Source organism: Galleria mellonella, unplaced genomic scaffold, assembly GCF_026898425.1.
Source record: "Galleria mellonella isolate WM207_F2 unplaced genomic scaffold, CSIRO_AGI_GalMel_v1 utg139, whole genome shotgun sequence".
Taxonomy (NCBI): Eukaryota; Metazoa; Arthropoda; class Insecta; order Lepidoptera; family Pyralidae; genus Galleria; species Galleria mellonella.
In genome coordinates, this window is record NW_026441995.1 from 4,118,810 (window position 1) to 4,143,192 (window position 24,383).

General features: G+C 33.3%; 2 protein-coding genes and 1 pseudogene across 6 annotated transcripts; 1 reads left to right on the forward strand and 2 right to left on the reverse strand.

The window, feature by feature from the left end:
* Nucleotides 1-2,643: 2,643 nt before the first annotated feature.
* On the reverse strand, nt 2,644-22,830 carry LOC113511663 (zinc finger protein 853-like). 3 transcript variants are annotated; one of them, XM_026895343.3, is made up of 14 exons: nt 22,645-22,830; nt 20,112-20,250; nt 15,858-15,990; nt 15,272-15,382; nt 13,852-13,938; nt 12,628-12,651; nt 11,464-11,573; nt 10,318-10,455; nt 9,669-9,770; nt 8,400-8,547; nt 7,406-7,637; nt 5,842-6,008; nt 5,105-5,301; nt 2,644-4,640 (listed from the first exon to the last, which is right to left on the reverse strand). In XM_026895343.3, exons 2-14 carry the CDS (start codon nt 20,232-20,234, stop codon nt 4,473-4,475), a joined length of 1,740 nt encoding a protein of 579 aa, XP_026751144.1. In that variant the 5' UTR covers nt 20,235-20,250; nt 22,645-22,830; the 3' UTR covers nt 2,644-4,472. The 3 variants fall into 3 exon arrangements, with proteins under 3 accessions (XP_026751144.1, XP_031765126.1, XP_031765128.1); XM_031909266.2 differs by lacking the exon at nt 22,645-22,830 and adding an exon at nt 21,114-21,777; XM_031909268.2 differs by lacking the exons at nt 12,628-12,651; nt 22,645-22,830 and adding an exon at nt 21,114-21,769.
* LOC113513066 (uncharacterized) lies at nt 21,488-22,651 on the forward strand (annotated as a pseudogene).
* Nucleotides 22,831-22,955: 125 nt separating the features above from the next.
* On the reverse strand, nt 22,956-24,133 carry LOC113512701 (uncharacterized). 3 transcript variants are annotated; one of them, XM_052903398.1, is made up of 2 exons: nt 23,979-24,133; nt 22,956-23,381 (listed from the first exon to the last, which is right to left on the reverse strand). In XM_052903398.1, exons 1-2 carry the CDS (start codon nt 24,116-24,118, stop codon nt 23,075-23,077), a joined length of 447 nt encoding a protein of 148 aa, XP_052759358.1. In that variant the 5' UTR covers nt 24,119-24,133; the 3' UTR covers nt 22,956-23,074. The 3 variants fall into 3 exon arrangements, 2 of the variants coding, with proteins under 2 accessions (XP_052759358.1, XP_026752422.1); XM_026896621.3 differs by lacking the exon at nt 23,979-24,133 and adding an exon at nt 23,482-23,690; XR_008253873.1 differs by lacking the exon at nt 23,979-24,133 and adding an exon at nt 23,482-23,917 and having other exon boundaries at nt 23,238-23,403.
* Between the last annotated feature and the right edge of the window lie 250 nt (nt 24,134-24,383).

Below are 24,383 nucleotides of genomic sequence, written 5' to 3' on the forward strand. Positions count from 1 at the left end.
TGCGCTAACTGTCCTGGCTTTTCAATCTCACATATCAAACCTCACTGGTGGCCCGCCAACGTATACTGGTTAGCGCAGGCGAGGTTACCATTCCATCCGTTGAGAGTAAAATTATTCTTTTTCAGTTGATCATATTCATGGAGCATATTAAACACAGTGTGTTTACTAAAGATGGTGTGGTCAGATTTGTTTTAAGAATTTATATATATAATGAATTGAATGATACACATTTTAAAAAATCAATGATCTTTATTTTTTCATCTCATTACTCTTACGGTCTTCTCTTAATAAATAAAAGTGGTTCATACAAAATTCTAAACTTAATCTAATTGTTACGTCTTAAGATTTATAATACTTGCAACTACTAAATTTTAAATAAACAAAATAAAAAAAATATCAAACTAATTATTTAGCATCTATTTATTTTGTAGGACTAATCAATTCATTGCCAATTCAATTTGAAAAGTACATTTTCCTAAAAATTACAATTTTATTTTTTACACTGCTTATTCGAGGTTAAAAAATAGATATGAAAAATAGAAAAAAAAATTTATATTTAAAAACAAACTTGATTTGCTGATTAAAAAATACTGTACAGTGAAAATATTCCTATTGTATACATGTACAAAAGATTTGCAGCACCATAGAAATTATTCTATAATTTAATCAATATACAGACAGTATAGGCAATTAGTTACGACTATTTAGGATTTTTATAATAGTCTGACATTATTATTTCAGCCGTTAATTGTCCATTGTTGGACATAAGCGTTTCCCATAAGAGGAGTTTTGCCAGTAGTTGCCACGCTTGGCAGGCGAGTTGGCAACCGCAGTTAGGCTTTTATAGACGTTTTAAAAGGGACGCTGCTGCCTATCCCTCTGCCTCCCTTTGTCGCCTCTTATAACACCCACGGGAAAGGAAGGGGTGGTCCATTCCATGCCGAGGCAGACACAGGTAAGTCTGACTTAGAAGCTTATAAAATACTTGTAAAAAATGTAATCATATTTGGGAACTAGATTTGGTTCCAAATAACTGAATAATGAAATTGGTTATTAGAATAACTAAATTATAACAATTGCAAAAATAATAATTAAAATCAGTTTAATATATACAATAATTATATACAAAAATAACCGATTGTGTTACTGTACGCTTGCATTAATGATGCTCAATAAACTTACTCTAAGTACATTTGAAAATAATTTACACCTAATTTAAAGCTGACATTTAATATCCCATGGTGGAAACTTGGCTCAAATTTATCTCTTTCTCATTTTAAAATGATAATACATGTACGCTATAATATAATAAAACACTCATTTCCTTACAAACAACAAAGACACCTAAAAATATTTTAAAAAGTATAAAAAAAATATATTTCATTTGTACAATTAATAAATATATACATATAAAATGTTAAAGGGAATTTAAACAAAAGTGTTATATAAATATATACTTTTGGATTTCGTCGATTATACTAATAAACGACTGTACAAAAACGCTATAAATAGAAAAGAAAATATCCAAGTTAAAGAGGATAGAGACTGAATAGTATAAAATTTTATATTCCCTTATGACAAAATTTTTAAAGTGACATAGCCTCACCAGTGCCTACTAAGGCTCCAAGTTTCAAGTCCTGTATGTGATGTTTTGTTTAGATATTTACACATAATTTAGATTGTAAGAAAATGGTATAAATATCACAGTGATAATGATATTTACAATGTTATTTGTCACTTACTTTTTCCACTAACAATAAAGTGTACAAAAATACACAACCGCTGAAAAGTCCTTATATAGGCGACTAATTAAAATTATTACTAGTATTTCATATTCATAGGTATTAGACAGCTGATCTTACTATTAGTAAGTTAGAATTTCAATACAGCATATCGACACATGACTAAGCATCCCTACAGAATACAAGCCACTCATACCCTCATACATAGCACATACATCTCGTTTGTATGACAAGTAAACAGGTGTGGAGACAGAATTGTTAGTAATAAGCTCGAGTTCCACGGGATTTCTCTGGACACCGTTGTAATTAATTATTGGTGAATTTGTCTCTATGGACTAACTGATCTGACTTAATCTTCGTGTATCATTCCTTATTGATACTTTACATATGGTATGGTAAAATAAAGGTAACCATTCCATTTTCAATATTAAAATAAATTTATAATATTTGTGACGATGGAGGAAATTTATTCATTGATCTCGTCAAGAATTTTATACACACTTCACAGTAGCGTACGAGTATACCTACAGTGGGCAGCTTGTATGTAGCTTGGATTCTGTGAGAATACATAATCGTGGTATCAACCTTGCTTGCTCGTTGAGCGAACTTAGCGACTGTGGCACCTTTACATATTGTCCACAATAATAGTATTATTTGCATTAAACGCACACGTCAGCGTGACAAATTTGTCACTCAGTTCTAGGTGGGAGTGTAAGTGCGCGCACATTACATTATAATAATCTGGACACACATATATATATATATATATATATATATATATATATATATATATATATATATATATATATATATATATATATATATATATATATATATATATATATATATATATATATATATATATATATATATATATATATATATATATATATATACTACATAAAAACATCACCCAACTATACCAGCTCTTAGATGTTTCGTACTTCCGATATTATACTTTTTTCATATTACGAATAGAGTTCATTTTGAATTAAAGCACATAGGAGCTCAAAACATTTCTATGTAGAATTGTCAAATCGGCGTTTAGTCAACAAAAATCTATATAATATTTACATAACCTAATATGATATGTATTTATCGACTGTTATGTTTAGTACTACATATTATAGTTTTGCCTATCTGACATACATACAAAAACAAAACAAAGCTGCACCATATATCATATTTAAATCACTATAGTAATCTCAATTCCAATACTAATTGTGAATGCTATTGCATTGATTTATCTGTTCTTGTACCCTGTAAATCCAAACAGTATTCAGTTTCCTTGCAATCACTTTATAAAAATATATCAATATTGTTCACTTTTATTCTCTAATTACTGGCCAAATATCGGAGTTATGATTTCAAGTCTAATTAACAGCTGTACCTGTTTATTGTATTATAATCACATAAATGAAGTTAAAATGTACGGTAGGATCTTCCCGCAACAAATGGAAAGTCTCTGCACTGTGTCAGTTTATGCGAAAAACAGTTGTGTGTATAAGCGAAACAGTTTGCCTGTGTGCTACTTTTAAATATGTCGATCACTCACACATACGCATGATAATAATTTAAACAATCTGATATCTCTGTAGTAGTTTTAACACGCACATATGTAATAGATGTTACTATAACTTCACTTATCCATTAGACGCAATATTTTCATTTCCTTAACGAACCATAATTATAAATTCTGAGTAGTTTTATCAGACCACATCTCATTAAATTTAAATCTTAGAGTTACATACTATGTTCATCGGAGGCGTGATGACGCTAATGGGCATTTATATAATTTACCATACTCTAGAGAAGCCTTCCAAAGTGGGTCATAACGCCCCCTTATGGAGGCTATAGGCCTTAAAGGGAACGGCAAGAGACTTAGAAAATTTGGGGGCCTTGTGTAGAGGCTTGGGGGGTGATTTGTTGATCTTAAAGTAATAGTGGTTTTTAAGTAGGTGAAAAAATGGGGGCGCTAAAAAATAATTTATTCTCAAAGTGGGCAGTAGACAAAATAAATTTGGGAAACCCTGTTCTAGATGATATATTTTATGTCCCAATACATGGTAGAATCTCAATTATCTTTTTTTTTATACAACTTAGAATGGCAAACAAACTGACGGTCCACCTGATGGAAAGTGATAACCGTCGCCTATACACATGAGCAGTGGACCATGGACATAACAGAGTATACTGTATCTGAATATTGGTTCATCCAAACTTATTCTTCACGGCTTTAATTACTCATTTAAAAATGATATTATGTATTAATTGGCTAAATGGGTAATCAATTATTTTTATAGTTTGTAAATTTTTTTTATCGTAACATCTAAATGATGTGTTTAATATTTTTTTTTTTATTAAAAACCCTTTAATAAAAAAAAATATTAAAATTTAATTACACATTATTTGAATTGATTTTGAAATCGATTATATAGAATAACCTGGAATTGTTTGGTTCGGATAATCGAGATTCTAATGTAAAATGCAATGCAATACATTATCGTAAGTATGGTAAACTATATAATACCTATTAATAAGTCTGAATTTAGCATTATAACTTGGCAAGTGAAACACTGTCATTACAGTTCGTATAACTCGCTCGCTTAAAGAACTGTGCACGTGTCACGTACAAACGTATAGCACGCTGGACCAGTCGTCCCATTCGGGATGCGACTGCTCGTGCTCGATGGGATGTTCGGCGAGCAGCTCGTCGCACTATCCGCGGGGTCACGTGTGCTGCGCCAGTAGCGCGTCCAGTTGGTTCTGTGTGTCGTTTTGCGCTTGCGCTTGCGCCTGCACCTGCGCCTGCGCCTGCGCCGCGGCTAGCGAGGAAGCGACATGTTGTGGGATATTTATTTGGACAGCCGGCACGTTCACGTTTGCACTCGTTGGGACCTGAAATAAATATATATAACATGATTAGATGGAACCCCAATGTATTGTCTAGCGCCCACTCCAGGGCTAAAACATCATATGATTTCAGCGATTGACTGTCCACTGCTGAACATAGGAATATGCTGCTTATTGAAAGGTTTTTGCTAGTAGTTTCCACGCTTGGCTCGCGGGTTGGCAACCGCAGTTAGGCTTTGGTGTTTTAAGAGGGATTCTGCTGTCCATCTCCTCGACCATTAAATTCCCTTAGGACGAATCTTACGACACAAAACACCTTACTTCTTATGGATAGGTAAGGTATTTCGGAGATTTTGTGAGGCCCATCGTACTGTTCATGTTTATAAGCTATAGTAGGCCATCAGTTTATTTACCAATCCATTTTGCATAGAAAAAAATCGAATTCAGAACATGAAGTGGCATTATCTCTTGAAAGGAAAAAATATCCAACAATTATTGTTTATACTAACATGGATCGTGATTTCTGGCAGTAAGGAATTGTTGTGTGTAGAAACGGAGGCGGACGCTGAAGCGGAAGCGGAGGCGGAGGCGGCGAGCGACTGTAGAGAGGGCTTGATGTCGAGCAGCTCTCCGCTTGCCTCTTCGCGCGCTCGCTTGCTCTCGTGCGATCGCGTGTGCTTGCGGAGGTGGTCTTTGCGATAGAAACCTGTATACAAGTTGTTAACAACATATTATATATATAGTGTTGGTAAAAATATTTTTTTGTTTTTCATATAATGTAAAATTTGAAGCTTTAGTATATACAAATAGGAACGACCAACTCCAAAAGTATAGGAAAAAGAACTGAAACATTTCGACATTAATAGTATTATTTATAAGGAACACATTGTATGATATTTTGTATTTGACTGTTTACATACATTTAAAAATTTTCTAATGTATTATTATTTAATGTAATCTAGTTGTTATGCATATTACAGGACCATCATAAGAACAATTTTGCTCAGATATAAAGTAATTTACCTAAGATATCTAAAATTGTTACCTACATGTGATAATTTCCAACTAAAAATGGAAAAATGTGACTAATGAATAAGGGTACAAAACAATAGGAGGTTCAATTTAATACATTGCCAATTGTATAATATATTAGAAAGAGTATAAGAATATCCCCAGAAGTAAGACTTCTGTTCTAAAGAAGAAAAAAGTGCCTAATTAATTTTTTACTTGCAAAATGTACGCTCACCCTTGCCGCACTCGCCACAGAGCTCTGTCTTGACGCCGGAGTGTATGACAGTGTGCAGGTTGAGGTGTTCGCGCCGCTTGAACCCTTTACGGCACACGCCGCATACGTACGGCCGCTCCGGGTTGTGGCCCAGCTTGTGTCGCTCTAGGTGCTCCTTGCGTTTCAGTCTGCCGGCAACCGAGTCACTCGTTAGCCATACATAGAAATTGCTTACAAACTTTTTACACTAGAGGTAAGGTTCCTGACCTTACTATATTTCAACTTGTTGTAATTATATACTGTTGAATTAATGTATAGCTGTGAAAAATATTATATGTCTGTATCTAATATACAATAGGCATTTACGGTAAAGATATTTTCAATTATAATTCGAAGTGGCGAGAAGAGGAAACAGAGCAAGTATTATATCTAGCTATTATAACAATGAGACACTGATATTATTAATTTAAATGTTAAATACGAAAAAACATTTGATACTTTCTTTGTAAAAAAAAAATAGTTAAAGAACACAAGAAGTGTAAAACAATGCAGGTTTTATATAAAATGCAATGCAAATGGGTTTGTTACCTATATGTACATTCGTAAATTTTTTAAAAATCTTTTAAGATTCTTTTTTTAAAATGTACTATATTTTATTTATTTTATTTTTATAAACAGTACAATCAGCTGAAAAAATGTTGGCAAACATCTTCATCCTCACACTATACATATATAAATGAATCACTAAATGTGTTGTTAAGTGTAAAACTCAAAACCAGCTCTCTCTTTCTTTTCATTTAAGAGTTTCCTCTTGTCGATGCAACTAATTCATGCATCTTCCTCCAGCCAGCTCTATCCCAGGCCATATCCTTGATCTCCCTATACGACAATTACATACAATTCGATAATTTTTTTTTTTTCATATACTCCTTGAAAGCCAAGGAAAATTTTATGCTTACAGATTGATCCCATAGAAATGTTATCAAAATCGGTCTAGTAGATTATTTTTAAAATCAAACCAACTGGTTTTGCCCCAAATGAGGTCGGTTTATTTTTGTCAAACACAATTTAATTATTATGGAGAAAAATTGCACAGAAAAATCTAAGAATCCCGCTTTTTTATATATTAATTGTTCCTAGTTGCCAATTAAAACACTTCAAACAAATGTTGTCTAACAGCTTCTGATATAATGATATCTAGTCAGTATCACTTCATGATACTCATTAATTGCATATTAATCCTTAAATGCCTGAAGTTAATTTTAATACCGGGGTTAGCATTGTTTCATTGTTAAATAAATTTAAATATTTTGATCACCGTAATGCCTAAAGTATCAAAAATTATACCAAATGTTTTTTTCAAAATAAATATATAAAAATTTCGTTTTGATTTTTTTACTATTTTTCCCCATTAGTAAAAACAGTAAAGGATACACTTATATATTTTTTAGTTTGATTTAAAAAATCAGGCTTTTAAGGGTTAAAACTGGCTAGAAGCTCTTGACTTTAACACTGGCCATAGTCGAGAGTACAGTCAGCAAAGTAAAATTGTGTATTTTTAATTTCTTCTTAAAGCTACACTCACCCAGCACCACAAATTCCACATATGAAACGCCTTTCAATTTTGTGCACGATCAAATGCATCTCGAGCTGCTCCTTCTCCGGGTACGCCATCTGACACTCGGGACAGCAGAATATCGGTGTGCCGTCGCTGGCGGTCGCTATGACGACCTGTCCGGGCTTAGGACGAGCCGGCCGTGGTGGTTTCTTCTTGTACTTCTTCTTCTTTTTATTCTGTGTGATTCTTATCGTGCCGTCTAGAAGAATTGTGGTTATTAGTTTCATATATTATATAACTTGTTCAGAGACTAATAGTCTTATTACAAAAAAATAAAATACTGATTACCTAAACATCTATCTATACTTATAATAAATCTGTAGAGAGGTCAATTCTGTACATGAAATATATTTCCAAAATAACTATCTGGGGGTGATTAGTGATCGATACTGATGCCAAAAATGCAATCAGTAAAATTTTTGTCTGTCCGTCTATCTGTATATTCGTTATAGAAAGTAAGTAAGAACTAAAGAGTAAGTAAGATAAGAAGCACGCTCCCTTAACTCACGCAATAAGGTTATTAAATAATATTATAAACATCATTGATATATTTAGTAGTAGCCTGCTAAAGATATTAGAAGCGGCTCAGAAATATCTAGAGTTGGGTTAAATACATTTATTTTAACTTTGTATGTTAGCACACTAGATTTATTACATTGATTTGGCTTTTGCTGTTATAATGTTATAATTCTTTTTAATGAATAAATAAATAAATAAAATAAAATCTATCCACCCTAAAAAAAACATTCACATTTATAATATTACTCGTGACTTTGTGCGCGTAACCAGGATAAAAAGTAGCTTAAATCCTTTTCCATCCCATACTAGGCATAAAACAAACTTCATAGTCTTTGATTTTTTTTGTTATTATTGGTTAAATAGTTAAGGCACTTTAAGGTAACAAACAAACTCACTTTCACATTTATAATCTTAGTAAGGAATGGAAGTACAATGTACCTACCTTCTTCTAATATTGCTTCGGTGATGGGCTCGTCCTTCTTGTCGTTCTCGACTGACTCCACCTCTATCTCCATTGTCGGACACTTCTTCATGTCGGCCGGGTTCAACCGTAGGAACTGTTGCAGCGACGCAGGCAACGCTTGCGTTTGCTGCAACATACAATAATTTATCACTAACCGTCACCCGCGGCTTTGCACGCACACATTCTTAACACTATTGTAATTAATATTAAACTTTTTATTCATAAAAACTGAAACCTAAAAACAAACCTATTTTATTTATATCTGTGTTTTGTTACTATCTTTCTAATTGAGAATTTAGTGTAAAAGAAAAAGACAAAACACTTTAATTTAAATATAATTTAAATTAAAGTGCTTTTTTTTTAAATAATATTTTTTGTAATAAATTTTATAATTTAAAGATAAAAAAAAATTCTTTAGTCTCTTTCAATGACTAATAATAATCGATCCAACCATAAAAGTTTATTAAAATCGAATAGTAATATATAGATTATATCGATCGATTGATTTAATCATAGGTGTATTAAGGGGAACTGGATGAGTCCTTCCACCTCAGGATTACGTGATGCGAGCAAAATTTTTTACCATACGAAATAAGTATCGAATAGTTCATAATGTGTCTTTTTAGATGGAGAAGAACCCCCTGGAACATAAGCTTAAATATGGCAATGGATTTATTGTTTCAATTTATTGCTAATTTGATTTTGATAACTTTAATGATGTTTTTTTTATTTTTGTATTGTATCATCTTCGTCATTATATCAGTCATTAACTGTCCATTGTTGAACATAGAAGTCTCCCTATTCAGGGGTTTTGCCAATAGTCGCCACGTTTGGCAGGTGAAACGGCAACCAGGCTAGGCTTAGGATTAGGTGATATTTTAAGAGGGATGCTGCTGTACGTCTCTTGACCATTAAGTTCCCTTAGCCGCTTCTTACGACACCTACAGTTAAGGAAGTTGTTAGTCCATTCTAACCCGGGACAAATCCCATTGCTAGTAATATACCCAACCAGGTCGACCTCCTCGTGGTTCCCCCTGGAAACTATCATGGTTGATTCTTGATGAATTCATCATGATGGGCTAACTGGCCTGTTTTCATTCTCATCTATCACCCTTCACTGTTGCTTCGCCAGCGTATCCCGTTAGCGCAGGCGGAGTTACCACTCCATTTTCACCCATCAAAAAAAAAAAAAACCCGGGACCACACGACATTGTATTGTGTAGTAAACAAAAACAAATTACGACCAACCTGCGGCGGTAGAGTGTTGAGATACTTAATGAGATCTTGCTGATTGCTGGAGGTCATCTGCCACGACATACCGTCACTTGCTTCAGTGCCTTGAGAGCTCTCCTGTTTAAATAAACAATACTAGATAAGGCGAGATTATTAAAATTGACTCTAAAATCTAATTATGCATTTATGTGCATAGAGAACATTTAGACCAATACATATTTATGAATACAAATATATTTTAAAACTGACTTTAAAAAAAGCGGTTCTAAACTTGTGGTATTTTTTTTTTTACATTTATTACCTCATAATTCTATAAGTTAGAAACTAAGTTGATTTGAGATTAAGAGAGTTCTTTTATCTAAAAAGATATACCTTCAAATTAGTCTAAAAAAAAGATTTATCAAAATCGGTCATTCATTTATAAATCAAAATATTATATGTATTACCACAACTGAAATCAGGTTTTAGGTATATGAATAAAGAAATACCTAAATACTGTTCGATACTTTGTACTTACATTTTCAAATAGCGATTAAAATCTGTAGTATTTTCTTATATTTTCATGGAAATCGAAAAACTATGGAAAGATGTTAAAAATGTGATTGGAGCCCCTCAGAATAATTTTTTTTATGTTTTATAATTTATTAAATTTTATTATACTAACGTCGTCGTTCATAGTATCATCGCACTCTTCCTTGATGATGATGTTGGTGACGGCATCAATGTTGTTGTTGTTCGCCGCAGTCAATTTGAGGTCATCAGGCCCATTGATTATTATCTGCTGATCCGGGGTTATAAACACCTATACAAAACAACGTATAATGTGAACATCGGAAATAATCATCTTTTTAACCGACTTCAAAAAAGAGGTTCTCATTCAGTTATATTTTTGTTTTTTTTTGTCACGTTTCCTCATAACTCCGTCAGTTCTTAACCGATTTGAAAAATTCTTTTTTATTTGAAAAGATATTTTTTTACTGATTGGCCTCATAGAAATTTTATCAATATTGGTTTAGTAAGTTTAGTTCTTGGATCAAAATAATTAGTTTTGTCCCATTTGAAGTAAATTTTTTTATGGGACACAATTTTTAATCATTAAAATATTAATGAAGTTGCATAGTTAATAGGTTATGTCATAAGATATGCATATAAAAGTATGTTTTTTTTATACAACTTAGAATGGCAAACAAGCTGACGGCCCACCTGATGGAAAGTGGTAACCGGCGCCTATAGACATGAGCAGTACCATGGACATAACAGAGTGTATTATTTAAAATTAACTTCATCTAATGGATATTGGTATTATATAGATATTGGTATTTACATTATATTTATAATATTGTATGTAGATAAAGTGCAATTATGCAATTGCACTTTATCTGTATTATAACTCACTAGAACTGAAATTTAAGCAGTGTGACGTAACAGACAAAAATCAAAGATTGTTTCGATTTTGCTTATTTTCATTCCATCCAGCTAATTTTTGGTAAAAAAAAACCAGAGGTTTCAAGTTTTACGAATTTATTATTTCGAAATTCAAATTCCGTCTGCCATTAGCTGTTTAGTACTTAACATAACCTCCCCCGTGATGGGGGTTTTGCTAACAGTTGTCACTCCTTAATAGATGGATTGGCAACTGCAGTTTGCCTTTTGGTGATGTTTTAAAAGGGCCATCTCTTGAACATTAAGTTCTTTTAGTCACCTCTTATGACACTTGCGGGAAAGGAAAGGGTGGCCTATTCCACGCTGAAACCTACAGTTATTATTTTAGCATAATTGTATATAATGTAAATTAGAGCTATATAAATACCTGATGTTGCAAGTTTTGTTGCAGCTGCTCTTTGCTGTCATGCGCCTGCGCCTGCGCCGGCTGCATTAGCTGCATCTCTTGTGGCAGCGTCGCAACCACTTGCAGACCGGCTAGAAAACAATAGATAATTACAATATTATATCAAAATTTCCAACGTTACATTGCATTTATCATATTGCGGTCTTCAAAACATAGGAGTGTACATTCAAAAATAGTTTTTTAGACTTAAAACATAATTACTATATTCTATTACTACAGGGTGAAATAGTGGTATGTAACTAAGTAACGTAACATAAGTACTTATTACTTACTTTAGTACTATTATTTATACTGTAGTTAAACTAAGAATCTATCCACACATAATTAAATATTATAAACGAGAAAGATTAGATTTTTTTTTGTAATGAAAAACTCAAAAACTACTCGATCGATTTTAAAAAATTCTTTTACCTTCATTATCAGCGTGTAATATAGGCTATATGTTATTTTTGATAGTTTTATCCACCCTTGCGTAATCATGCTGAATCACTGGTATATGACCTATTATATATATCAGCTGCCATGAATATGTACCGATTCACGAGGCAATGCCGCGGGATATAGCTAGCTATATTTATTTTGCTTCCTACATAAAATCGTACTATTAGATTCCTCAGATACAAGCTCAACCCATATGGGGATCATAGTTAAGCAATTCTGTAACTTACTGTCATGAATAAAGATTATTATTGTTATACAAGGTCGTGCTGTGCTACGTTAACTTTTTTTAATGGATGATAATAGAATGGTAACCACACCTGAGCTATCGGTATACGCTGGCAGGGCACCAGTGAAAAATTACAGGTGAGGATGAAAGCAGATTAGTTGATTAATCGAAAGGAATTCAACAAGAATTAACCACAATGGCTTACAAAGGGAACCGCGTGGAGGTCAACCTTATTAATAATGTAAATTATAAATATGCTCATTGGTGTTGACAATGAAATATCATGAAAAATGTGACTGTTATATAGAAAATATATGGGGAAATCAGTCGCGTGGAGATAACAGGTATTAGTTTAATAAAATAGGTATAATTTTATATACAAAATAAGTGCATTATATGATTGTGCAACACGATGTAACAAAAAGAGATTAGTAAACACCTAAAGCAAGTAAATTCACCTGGAGTTCTCATCCTGTAAGTACCTGAACATGAAAAAAAAGTGTATTTAGAAATTAGCATTGCTGTAGTTTTATTTTTCCTATGTCAAATCAATCAAGGTCATGCACCTGATGGATATTATAGAATATGTCTATGGTTTTTTTTTATACAACCTAGAATGGCAATCAAGCTGACGGCCCACCTGATGGAAAGTGGTAACCATCGCCTATAGACATGAGCAGTACCATGGACATAACAGAGTATACTGTTTCGCCCATGATACCCCCCATGCGTTGCCATTCCTGAGGACTCAGGTGTTATTCCTCTGTACCCAGTAAATTCACGCCATATCCCACCCTTCAAACCTAAACACAGCCATGCAAACGCAACTGCTTCACGGTTGAAACACGAATGGGACAGAGGTGCCCAAGCAATCGACTTTTGTACAAAGTCTCCCTCTGGTACTCCTGAGTCAATTCTGAGGATTAACATCTTATGTCTGAGTGTAACCCTACTAGGGAAAGGGATTATTAGCAATTAGGTCTGTTCATGGATATAGACGATTGTTACCACTTTCATCAGGTGGGCGCGGTCAGCTTCTTTGCCTAAGTTATATAAAAATAAAAGCCTATTGCGAGCAATATACCAGGATCCATGCGGTTGCCCCTGGAAACCATCGTGGTTAATTCTTGTGGAATTCGTCACGATGGGTTAACTGACTTACATTATTTCTCACCCATCATCTCTCACTGGTGCCCCGATAGTATATACCGATAGCTTAAGTGAGGTTACCATTCCATTGTCACCCATTAAAAAAATCTGTAACCCTACTCAATTGCTGAGACAAAAGGCACCTTGATTCTCAGAATTAGCAAATCTTTGAAATATCGTGGTGTAGTATTTGAGGGTATCAAGTTACACTATTGAAAGTAACTAAGAAACAAAATGTCATTTAGTCTGTAACCGACCAGTAAACAAGTAACAGTAATCTTGCATTTTTATTTCGATATCTCTGGACATACATTACACGTGGATAGGAATATACATAAGAAATGGGATGTCTTTTATATTCATGTACCAATAATGTAATAACTACATTTATCTTTAACTTACTAATATATGTTGATTACGATTTCTCCTCATAAAAACAGAATGAGGAGTATAACAATATATTATTATTACCACTTAAGCAATTATTGAATTATAAACCTTTAATATATTTCCATAGAAAATTAAGGAATTACCTTCTGTTAATGCGTTCTGACCCACTAGTTGGATGCTACCAGCTTCGTTTCCTTCTGGTGAATATGCTACAGTAAGTACTGCTCCACCTGTTGAACAAATTAGAATTATAAGTAAAAAAAATTTTACTAATACAATAAATATGTAGCTAGACAATGTCTATACGCGGAAGATATTGATATGGGGGGCTCTAATAAGACCAATCAATATATTTTTTTTAAATTTTGTCTATTTATCTGTATGTATGTTTATTCTGGCATCACACAAAAACTATGGCACCAAAATAGATGAATTCATAGTTATGTTCCTAAAGGTGTAACATAAAAACTGATATTAACCCTTTTAGTGGGGGGAAAGGGATTGTTAGTAATGGAGACTGAGAATCCCATTGCTAGCAATATACCCAACCAGGTCAACCTCCTCGCGGTTCTCCCTGGAAACTATAATGGTTAATTCCTAATGAATTCATCATGATGGGCTAACTGGTCTGTTTTCATTCTCATCTATCACCCTTCACTGGTGCTCCGCCAGTGTATCCCGTTTGCGCAGGCGGGGTACCATACCATTTTCACCCATCAAAAAAAAAACCCTTTTAGTGCCATTGATTTTTACTCATATCTACTTAAAAATGCTAAAGAAATTTTGTCGTATTGATGTCATTCACCCTTGTCTCTATAAAAAACTGTATCTCCTCCAAAAATTATCAAATTTAATATTTTTTTTTACAGCAAGCTAAACAGCGACTGATTTCACGAGCGCTAATAACGCTCGTGGCACTTTTAGTTGCAATGCGCACGAGCGCGATGGCGCTCGTCGGCACTCAAAGGGTTAATCTTGGTACACCATCTAGAAGTAGTCTATTTCAGTGGTATTCGTACTTATGAAATACACGCATACGAAACAGTGGGCAGATAAATGTTATTAGTGGAAGCTTTATTGGTTAATAATTATTTACTATGTAATATTTTATCTGTTAATTGTACTGTTTGTTTCCCAAATAAAAAAAAAATAAATAAAAAAAAATATATAAATAAAACCCTATTCATCTATTAGATCAGGGATTCTCAAACTTATTTTGTCTACTGCCAACTTTAAGAATAAATTATTTTTTAGCTCCCCCATTTTTTCACCTACTTAAAAACCACTATTACTTCAAGATCAACAAATCACCTCCCAAGCCTCTACATAACGCCCCCATTTTTTTTCTGGGTCTCATATCGCCCTCCTTTAGGCCTGCAGCGCCCACAGGAGGGCGTTTCCGCCCACTTTGGGAAAAGCTGTATTGATGAAGACAGAATAGTAAACCCATTGTCAATCATGATGGGGCACTAGTGGAGGATTGAATGATCAAGATGAAGTTAGAACATGTAACCCGTTATTATAACTTCACTGAAAAACAACTGAGTCAAACAAAAATCATACCTTGTTGAAAGCCTTGAATTGGTATCTGCATTTGATATTTTGGTTGTTGCTGAGGTTGCAACGTCAGGTTCGGTGCTAGCACCTGAATCTGGAACGTTTGTTGTGGATCACCTGTGGATATGTACATTACATAGGTTATAATATTTATATAAGTTTATTGAAAATACTTTATAAATTGTTTTAAAATTATAACAAACTGTCATCTATCCAAATTACTACACACTAGAAATAGGGTTCGTATAATAATAAATAAATTTATACTATAATATAGACAGAAAACATCAATTTTAAAAAATACAACATAACAGGCTAATGACCCATCTGATGGGTAGCATTAACCATCGACTATAGACATGAACACTACCACCATAGTTCCTAAGAATTGAATTATAATTTCACTACTTTATCTTGCCTTTTATAAAAGAATCAATACACATCCATGTAAGCACAGATGTTTCTTGGCAGACACACCAGTGGGACAGATGTACCCATGAGGAAAACTTTTATACAGTCTGTCTTTTGGTTTCCTTATTGCCTTACTGACCCCCACTATATTAGTACATGAGTTATATTTAATTACACCAACCAGGCTTGGCGCCGGGGAGCGCGATAGGCACGGAGATGAGCTGCGGCGCGGTCTGCAGTGTTGCACCGCCCTCTAACGTTCGCACATACTGCACACTGTCGCCCATGTTTACGCCGCCCACCATGCCTACAACCTGGAAGTAAACCATTTTAGGATGATTACTTATTGGTTCTGGTCGATTCTTAAAATTATACTACTAAATGGGATACAATTTTATAAATAAACCAGAGTATTTATAAGTAAGAACATGTGTGTTGGTTATTCTAAAACCACGTAACTATTTAATTTACTCTGTATACCTACTTATTATTTAAATATTTACAACAAAGCTGCAGGTCTACTCGTGAACCTAATATCAATATCAATCCAATCTATTGCCAATGACAATTTAATATTGCACCCATAAAACAATAGTTAGGAATTAGGTTATAATTGGAATCGGTTAATAATAATTTGCATTGGCAAATTATACTAATATACATCTATTAAAACAATATGCAACGATTATGTTGCTAGTACTGTAATTCGAGAGTGCGAAACATCTAAATTTCAATATCGATTTATCGGAATTTATTTCAAGATTAAATCCGCAGAAACGTTTGTGTCTGAATCTAATCCAGTGGTTTTCTAAATAATACTCATCTATAAGACCTCTGTTATTTCTATTTTATATTCTAAATGTAATTTACTCAAGACTGACAGTGAGGATAATCTTTCTGGTTTGATGTCTATATGTCTAAACTGATTGATGGAATTTAACAATTGAAATTGTTGTAAGGCATATAAAAAAAATTGCAAAAAATTGAGCTCGGAAAGACAATAGATTTAATTTTTGTGACATTATTATATCCATTTGTTTCAAGTGTAGTTAGTAAAGAATTACAATTTACTAACATAGGTTAAGTACATTATTACTAATAAAATAACTCTTATGTTGTCTAAATAAATAAATATATTATTATATTATAAAAATATTATTATTTCGTTTCGTCTACAAATAGTAAATATGTATTAATTTTTTTTATTTTTATTCAACTTAGAATGGCAAACAAGCTGACGGTCCACCTGATGGAAAGTGGTAACCGTCGCCTATAGACATGAGTAGTACTATGGACATAACAGAGTATACTGTTTCGCCCATGATACCCCCCATGCGTTGCCATTCCTGAGGACTCAGGTGTTATTCCTCTAATTATAGTAATTAGTTATACCCAGTAAATTTAGACGTTTTAATGACGTCTATGGCGTAATGGTAAGCAGTAAGCAATGTGCTTGCTTTGTTTAATATAAATGAGGCTTCAAATTCGATTTTCATTCTGGTCAATTTATGAGACAAACCTTTTTAAAATTGGGTCAGAATGTTTTGGGTGCTGACCCTAGATATTCTTTGCCTAATTTCTTATAAGACTAACTATACAAATTTTTTGATCAGTCAAGCTGTGTGGTCATGTGACACATACTATTAACTGATTAGTCCATTAAAATTATTTACATTTGAGGATTGACTACTTAGTTAGATTAGTGGAATTTACCTTCCATATTATTAATCAATCTGTGACCATACTAATGGCAATAAAATAATGACTCATACTAATGGTAGTGGACTTCAAATAATTTTAATTGACTAACCAATGATATGGACCTAAGCAAAATAATAGTTTTGTAAAATATGCTATATGTAAAATATGGTATATATAATGCTACTAAAATATATTTGGAAAATGTAGTGTAGTATATATATATATATATATATATATATATATATATATATATATATATATATATATATATATATATATATATATATATATATATACATATATATATACGAGGTTTGTCCGGAAAGTACGTATAAAAGTTTTTTAAAAATTTTATTTTACAATTATTCAGGTAAATCAATTTTATCCCCTTCAAAGTACTCCCCCTGTGACATAATGCACTTGTGCCAACGCCGTTTCCACTGTGAGAAGGCTCCTTGAAAGTCCTCTGGTTGTAGGTTTCTCAGCTGCCCCGTCGTAGCTTTTTTTATCTCATTTATGTCCCCCAAATGCCGCCCCCGAAGTACCAATTTGGTTTTTGGGAACAAGAAGAAGTCACACGGGGCCAAATCCGGCGAATAGGGGGGGGGTGTTCGGTCACCGTAATGGAATTTTTACTCAAAAACTCACGGACAACAAGAGAGGTGTGGGCAGGGGCATTGTCGTGGTGAAGAATCCAACGCCCCTCTCGCGCCAATTCTGGACGAACTCGTGCCACACGAGCTTTGAGGCGTCTGAGCACATCGACGTAGAATTTTCCATCAACTGTCTGGCCTGGAGGGACGAATTCTTGATGGACAATCCCCCGAACATCGAAAAAAACAATCAACATTGTCTTGACCTTTTTAGCCACTTGTGGACGGTTGGTTCCTTCACAGCATCATCCCCATAAACTGTTCTGAGATCGGCAAAAATTTCACGGCCATTCTTGCCGAGTTTCGAGAGAAACTTGATTACGACGCGCTGCTCTTCAACGGAAGCGGGCTCCATGCCGACGGGGTTTCGTTAAGAGGTAACTTCACAGATGGCGTGACAAGCCAGTTCGCACCGCACGGTGGTCAGACCAGAACTGAAGCATTGTTAGGGACATAAGGAAGGGGTCCTGCGCTTACCTGGCCTCCCCACTCCTCTTTCTCGCATTCCAGAACACTTTTATACGAACTTTCCGGACAGACCTCGTATATATATATAAACAAAATATTATCATTATATCAAGAGTACCAAAACAATTACATTATCTTGGACCTTTGACATTTATAAATTAGTATAAAAATGTCTGTGAAATAACATTGTTAATGTTTGTTTTTAATTACCTCTAAAATACAATGTATCAGAAGACTGTTACATGACTGTAATCAATTTTGATTCTAGATTAAACGAATTTTAAACATTGACTTTTATAACAAAAGTTATCTGGTATAATTAAGCTTTTAACCATTTTTCTCTAGATAATTTTAGAGCAATTTATCAATAGTTCAAAAAGCATACCTATTATTTATTACATGACAATTAATGTTGAAAAATATTATGTGTATGATAGTATATAAAACAGACTGCAGACTCTAAATATAACATATATTAGGAGACTTTACATTGTTTAAAGGATGTTTCGCCTTATGAGTGTTCAGATATAAATATTCTGATAGATATATATGATATATAAAAAATATCTACATATAAAAATATATTAAATATTGAAAATTTGCCAAAAAAAATTTTGGAAATTATTAAAAAAACTTCAAGGTTACCAATGAAAAGTTTCAGTATAAATCAATAATTAGTTCTTGAACTAATTAACAATTAAAGGTCTTAACATTGGAATTAGTTAACTGCATCATAATCTAGTTTATGTATCTATTTATTTATTTATTTTATACAAAAATTCACAGCTCTTAAAAACACAACTTATATGCTAAGTCTCTTACGAATACAGCCAATAACAGATTTTATTTATACAAATGAAAATTATAAAATTTCAAAGCAAAGTAGGCAAGTTACAGTGGGTATGCAAGTAATATAAGTACATGTATAAAAGAAACTATGTATATATCTATGAATGTATATGTCAAGTATGTATCTATGAATACTTGCTCCTCTTAATCTATTTAAAGACAAAGACTAAATCTGTATTGTAATATTTTGATGACCTGATATAGTTTTGATTTAAATTACTATTGACTTTCAATTAAATGTCGCCAATATTTGTAAAGTCTTTAATATTTTAAATATATTGCTTTTGTACACATGCATACACATAAATTTGATCCAATTAATACATTCATCGGTAAATTAAAAATGTAATTAATTCTTAATTTTATTAGCATAACTTTTGTGACTTAATGAGCCTTATGTTTATTTGTAATTATTTTTATTGATTTTAATTAATAACTAATTAATATTTCATTATTGTAAGTTATGCCATTCTTTCCTTAATACTTGCCTTGGTCCATAAAAAATATGTAAAATATTAACTATACTGATTCAGAATAAGATATACATAAGGAATAAAAACTTTTGATTTGATTTTTCATATAAAAAGATTCTAATTTTGAAAGCAATGAAACATAAGTAATATTGTTGTCATTGTAACTTAAAATTTTCTATTTTTTTTTTATTCAAATTTCTTTTTCTACTGGGAGTAGATGTCCAAACAAAATTGGAAACTTTTAACATTTCAATTCTATTGCTCTTATTCTATAAATGTTATATTCCATACCTGGGATAATGCTGTGCCATTGTTGGACACATTCTGCTGCATCTTAGCAACTGGTAGCTGGCCCCCTGTGGTCACAAAATGAGTGCCAGCAGCACCAACTGCTGAGAATGCAGCAAAGTTCATCTCAGAATCTTCGTCACTGTAAATTAAATATAGATTAATAATGTACAAATATTTCTATATTTTATATGATTTATATATCAATTGTATATTAGTTAATAATGAAATGTACAGCTCAAATGATGAAATAGAATATTAAAATTTTGCATAGAAATCTCTAGTACAAAGTAGGTGAGTAACTGATTAAAACATATCCTTTAGGAGTTAAAAAAGTTAAATTTGGTATGATGGGTTGTAGCAAAGTCCTGCATTAGAGTTCTTATAAACACATAGTTAGTTACAGTTAAATTTCAATCTTTTGTTATTCCAATAATTACAAATATTTAATAATTCTAGAGGCATCATCATTATCATCATCGTATCAGCTTTTAACTGCTCACTGCGGAACAAAAGTTTCCCCCTTGAGGGGTTTTGCCTATAGTTGGCATCCTTGGCAGGTGGATCAGCAATCACATTTAGGCTTTAGAGATGTTTTAAGAGGGACGCTGTTGCCCATCCCTCACCCTCCTTTAGTCGACTCTTTTGACATCCACAGAAAGGAAGGGGTGGCCTATTCTATGCCAGGACCACATGACTATCAATAGGCATAGAATATTATAAATTTCTAATAATTTTGTCATACCGAAAATTTATAACACATGAAAGTTACAAAGCTGCTTTTGCAAATGGACTTTTACATAAGAGTGAAAGTTTTTTTTCCCCCTAATAATTACGTTACTTCTATGTAGTAAAAGTACTCATTACTTTATAACACTATTTATTTTGTCTTTAAAACTTAAGTAAGTGTATATAGCTAAAAGGGAAACGTCATTAGCTCCATATTTTAACCTTAAAAGAAATTATTTAATATCATTTTAAATCAATGTTTTGTTTATAGCGTACCAAGAGGCATCGTCTCTTGTAGGCATTTTCTGCATGTCGCACATCGCTACACCCTCCACTGCGCCGGCAGCGGGGAAAAAAACGAATAAAAAAAGAACCACAGTCCCACTTGAGTCATCGAGATCCACCCGCGCTATCCCCACGTCCCACCACCGCGGCGGCAGCAGGGACTACACTGGGACACCGATGGTAGGGCACATACCACTGCCGACCACCAAACACGACACAACACTAAAATTAATTCAACGACGGCGAGAGGCGAGATGTTCGCGAATGACTAGTAATAAGAAAGTGGGTTAAAGAAAGTTTTTTGTGCGCGCTGGATAGTTGACTGGCAAGTTAGTTATACACACTGGCAGACAATTGGACTGTGTATGTGCAGCTCTAACGTGCTTCTCACTTTCTCTTTACTGTACTTTCACAAGACACACTCTGAGGTGTGGTTGTGGTTCACTGACTATGAGCCTGGTGGTTGAGTAACTAGCTTGTGTTAGTCCATGCATGATTATTTATTAGATGCCCGATAATTTAAAAATATATATGCATCATTCTATTTTTTTAAAGAAATAAAATAAAACACTGTATATTTGTAAATCATAAATGTCAACTTATTTTTGAAAAGAGAAATAAATAAGTTTCTTGCCCTACCTTCTCAGTTAAAATTACATTCCGAATTGGAGGGTAGAAAAAATATTATTAAAAATGTTTACAATTATTATTTAAATATTCAAATAAAAAATGTTCTTATTCATAAAATGAATTTATGATTTTATTGTAATAAACATATATATAAATATATATATATATATTATAATAAAAAAACCAGATTCTAACTCAAAACTCGAATGAACAACATTTTAGTCATTGTCCTAAGATATAAAGACCTTGATAGCCTTGTCAATAGAAAGTTTAGTTTCTATAGTTGTGAGGTCATTAGTTAATTACAAATACCAAGTATTGATCTTATAGCTCCTTCATTATAGCCTGAAATAAAGTTTATGTAAACTATGTATAAAATTTCTAAGTTTTTTAAAGTTAATGTTTTAGGATTTTTAGAAAAAAGCCTGTGGGAATTATTTTTACGGGTTTACAGATGTTTAAAAACAAAGAGCTGCCAATAAAAATGGCCGTTTCTTTAGTTACGCAATTAGATACAAAGCAACTACAAATATTTTCAAAATTCAAATGAAAGGGTGCCTGAATGGTGGTAGGCGGACCCAGACGGCTCACAAATCGAAGGTTGTTCACCCCTACCAGTTCCTTTTGCCCCGTTGAACGTCCATCAAGAGCGACGCTACGCATCCCCACCAAGGTACGAGATCCCCTCCATGTGCTTTCTGCACCAAATCACTACCGATCCCGACTCCTTCCACCACTGTCAGGAAAATCGCGAGAGGAGGGGTGGCACGCGGCCCTCTCAGATAGCACTCAGCCCGCCACGCGCCCGGGTAACGGTAAATCAAAGTACCGTTTTGGTAAATAGGGTCATGGATTTTTCACACACATAAACAAAACTATACAGAACACTCACCTTCAATCAAAAAAATCTTCTTGTGTATATAAATGAACTTTATTACTTCAAAAACATTTATTTAATTCCATACTTTACTAATCACAAAAAGACACGCCTGCCCTTCTCTTTTCGCATTTACAATAAAATGAAATCCGCCATTGCTATTTTATCGTCTATGACACTTGTCGATAGATGGCGTTCGAAACATTTATGTGATTGGTTGAATTTACAAACTACTACTCCATTCATCTGACAATTTTGACGTACTTACCTCAGGTACCTAATTGTGAAATTTGTTCACGAATAATAGGGATTCATAAAAAATATGGTTTGGTTTTAATTAATCAACTTTATTTATACTATAAATAATATATTAAAATACACACTAAAGAATAGCCATAATCAAGTAGATGGTATATAATACTTAACGACTACCTAATTTATTATTTCAAAAGGGAAACTGTTGTCCAGATCTTTGTATTCTCTCCAAATGCAATTCAAATAATAACTTATTCTCGTAATAATAGCTACTCTCTGATGAACTGACGCCTGGATCATAACTTGGCCTTCTTTCGCAGTCTGTCGTTGAACTATGAGGTGAAGCAATACCATTTTCTGTGCTAATTCCATTAATTCTGGTATGGTCTTGATTTTGTGACACTGGAGTATTCGCAAGGTTGTTATTTATATGTAAATTGTTAATCCTTTTGGACAATGGCATAAATTCACAAGCATCATCTTCTCGGGACCGTTTTCTAAAACAAATATATTAATACACTTTAAAATAAATTTCAATAATAACACTTACAGAGCATAAACACAAGAAAACGATGAAGCTATAAGCATGATAACAACCTATTCTCTGTCATATTTCTGAAGATGTAATTCCCATTGCTACCAATACAGGTATTCCAATTTATGTTAATATCTTTCCCATAAGTCATCTGTTCACAAAATTCTTTTTTTTCAACCAGCATTAACAAAATATTATAAAACTTCCGAAATAAAAATGACAACTTTGACAATAAATGGTAGACAAGACAAAGAATTACTGGCTGGAATTGACGTTAAAGTAGCATGACAACTGACAGCACAAAAGCAGCCGTAGATATAGCGACATCTACCATTAATTGCATAGACTATGTATGGGTTAATATAACACTATGTATCTACTGCTATTTTTTATAATGTAATTGAATGATTAACTTATCTGTAACGATTATTATTATCTATTAAATTAATTCTTTCTTTTAAGATGCTATTGAGCAGAACGAACTTTTCAGACAGATACATTTTTTACTAGATGTCGCTTTTAGTTGTAAAGTAAATGAAATAATGTAACGATAAATTACCTAGAGATGGCGCGCGTGACATAATTTTGCTGATTGACTTGGTACTTATGTTTATAATGGGTGAGAATGAAAACGGTAACTTTGCCTTTGACGTACACTTTGGTAGACGTACAGTGAGAGATCTGCCGTTTCATCCTCATCTTTTATCCCTCACTGGTGCCTCGCCAGCGTATACCGTTAGCGCAGACGTGGTTACCGTTTAATTATCATTTATTAAAAAAAAACTGGCAATCCCATTGCTAGCAATATACCCTATCAAAACGACGTCCTCGTGGTTCTCTCTATTAACAATCGTGACTGATTTATTATTGAATACGTGACAATAACCTGATTGTCCTGTTTTATTCTCATCTATCATCCCTCACTGATGCCCCGCCAGTACAGATGGGCAAAGCACCGGGTTTA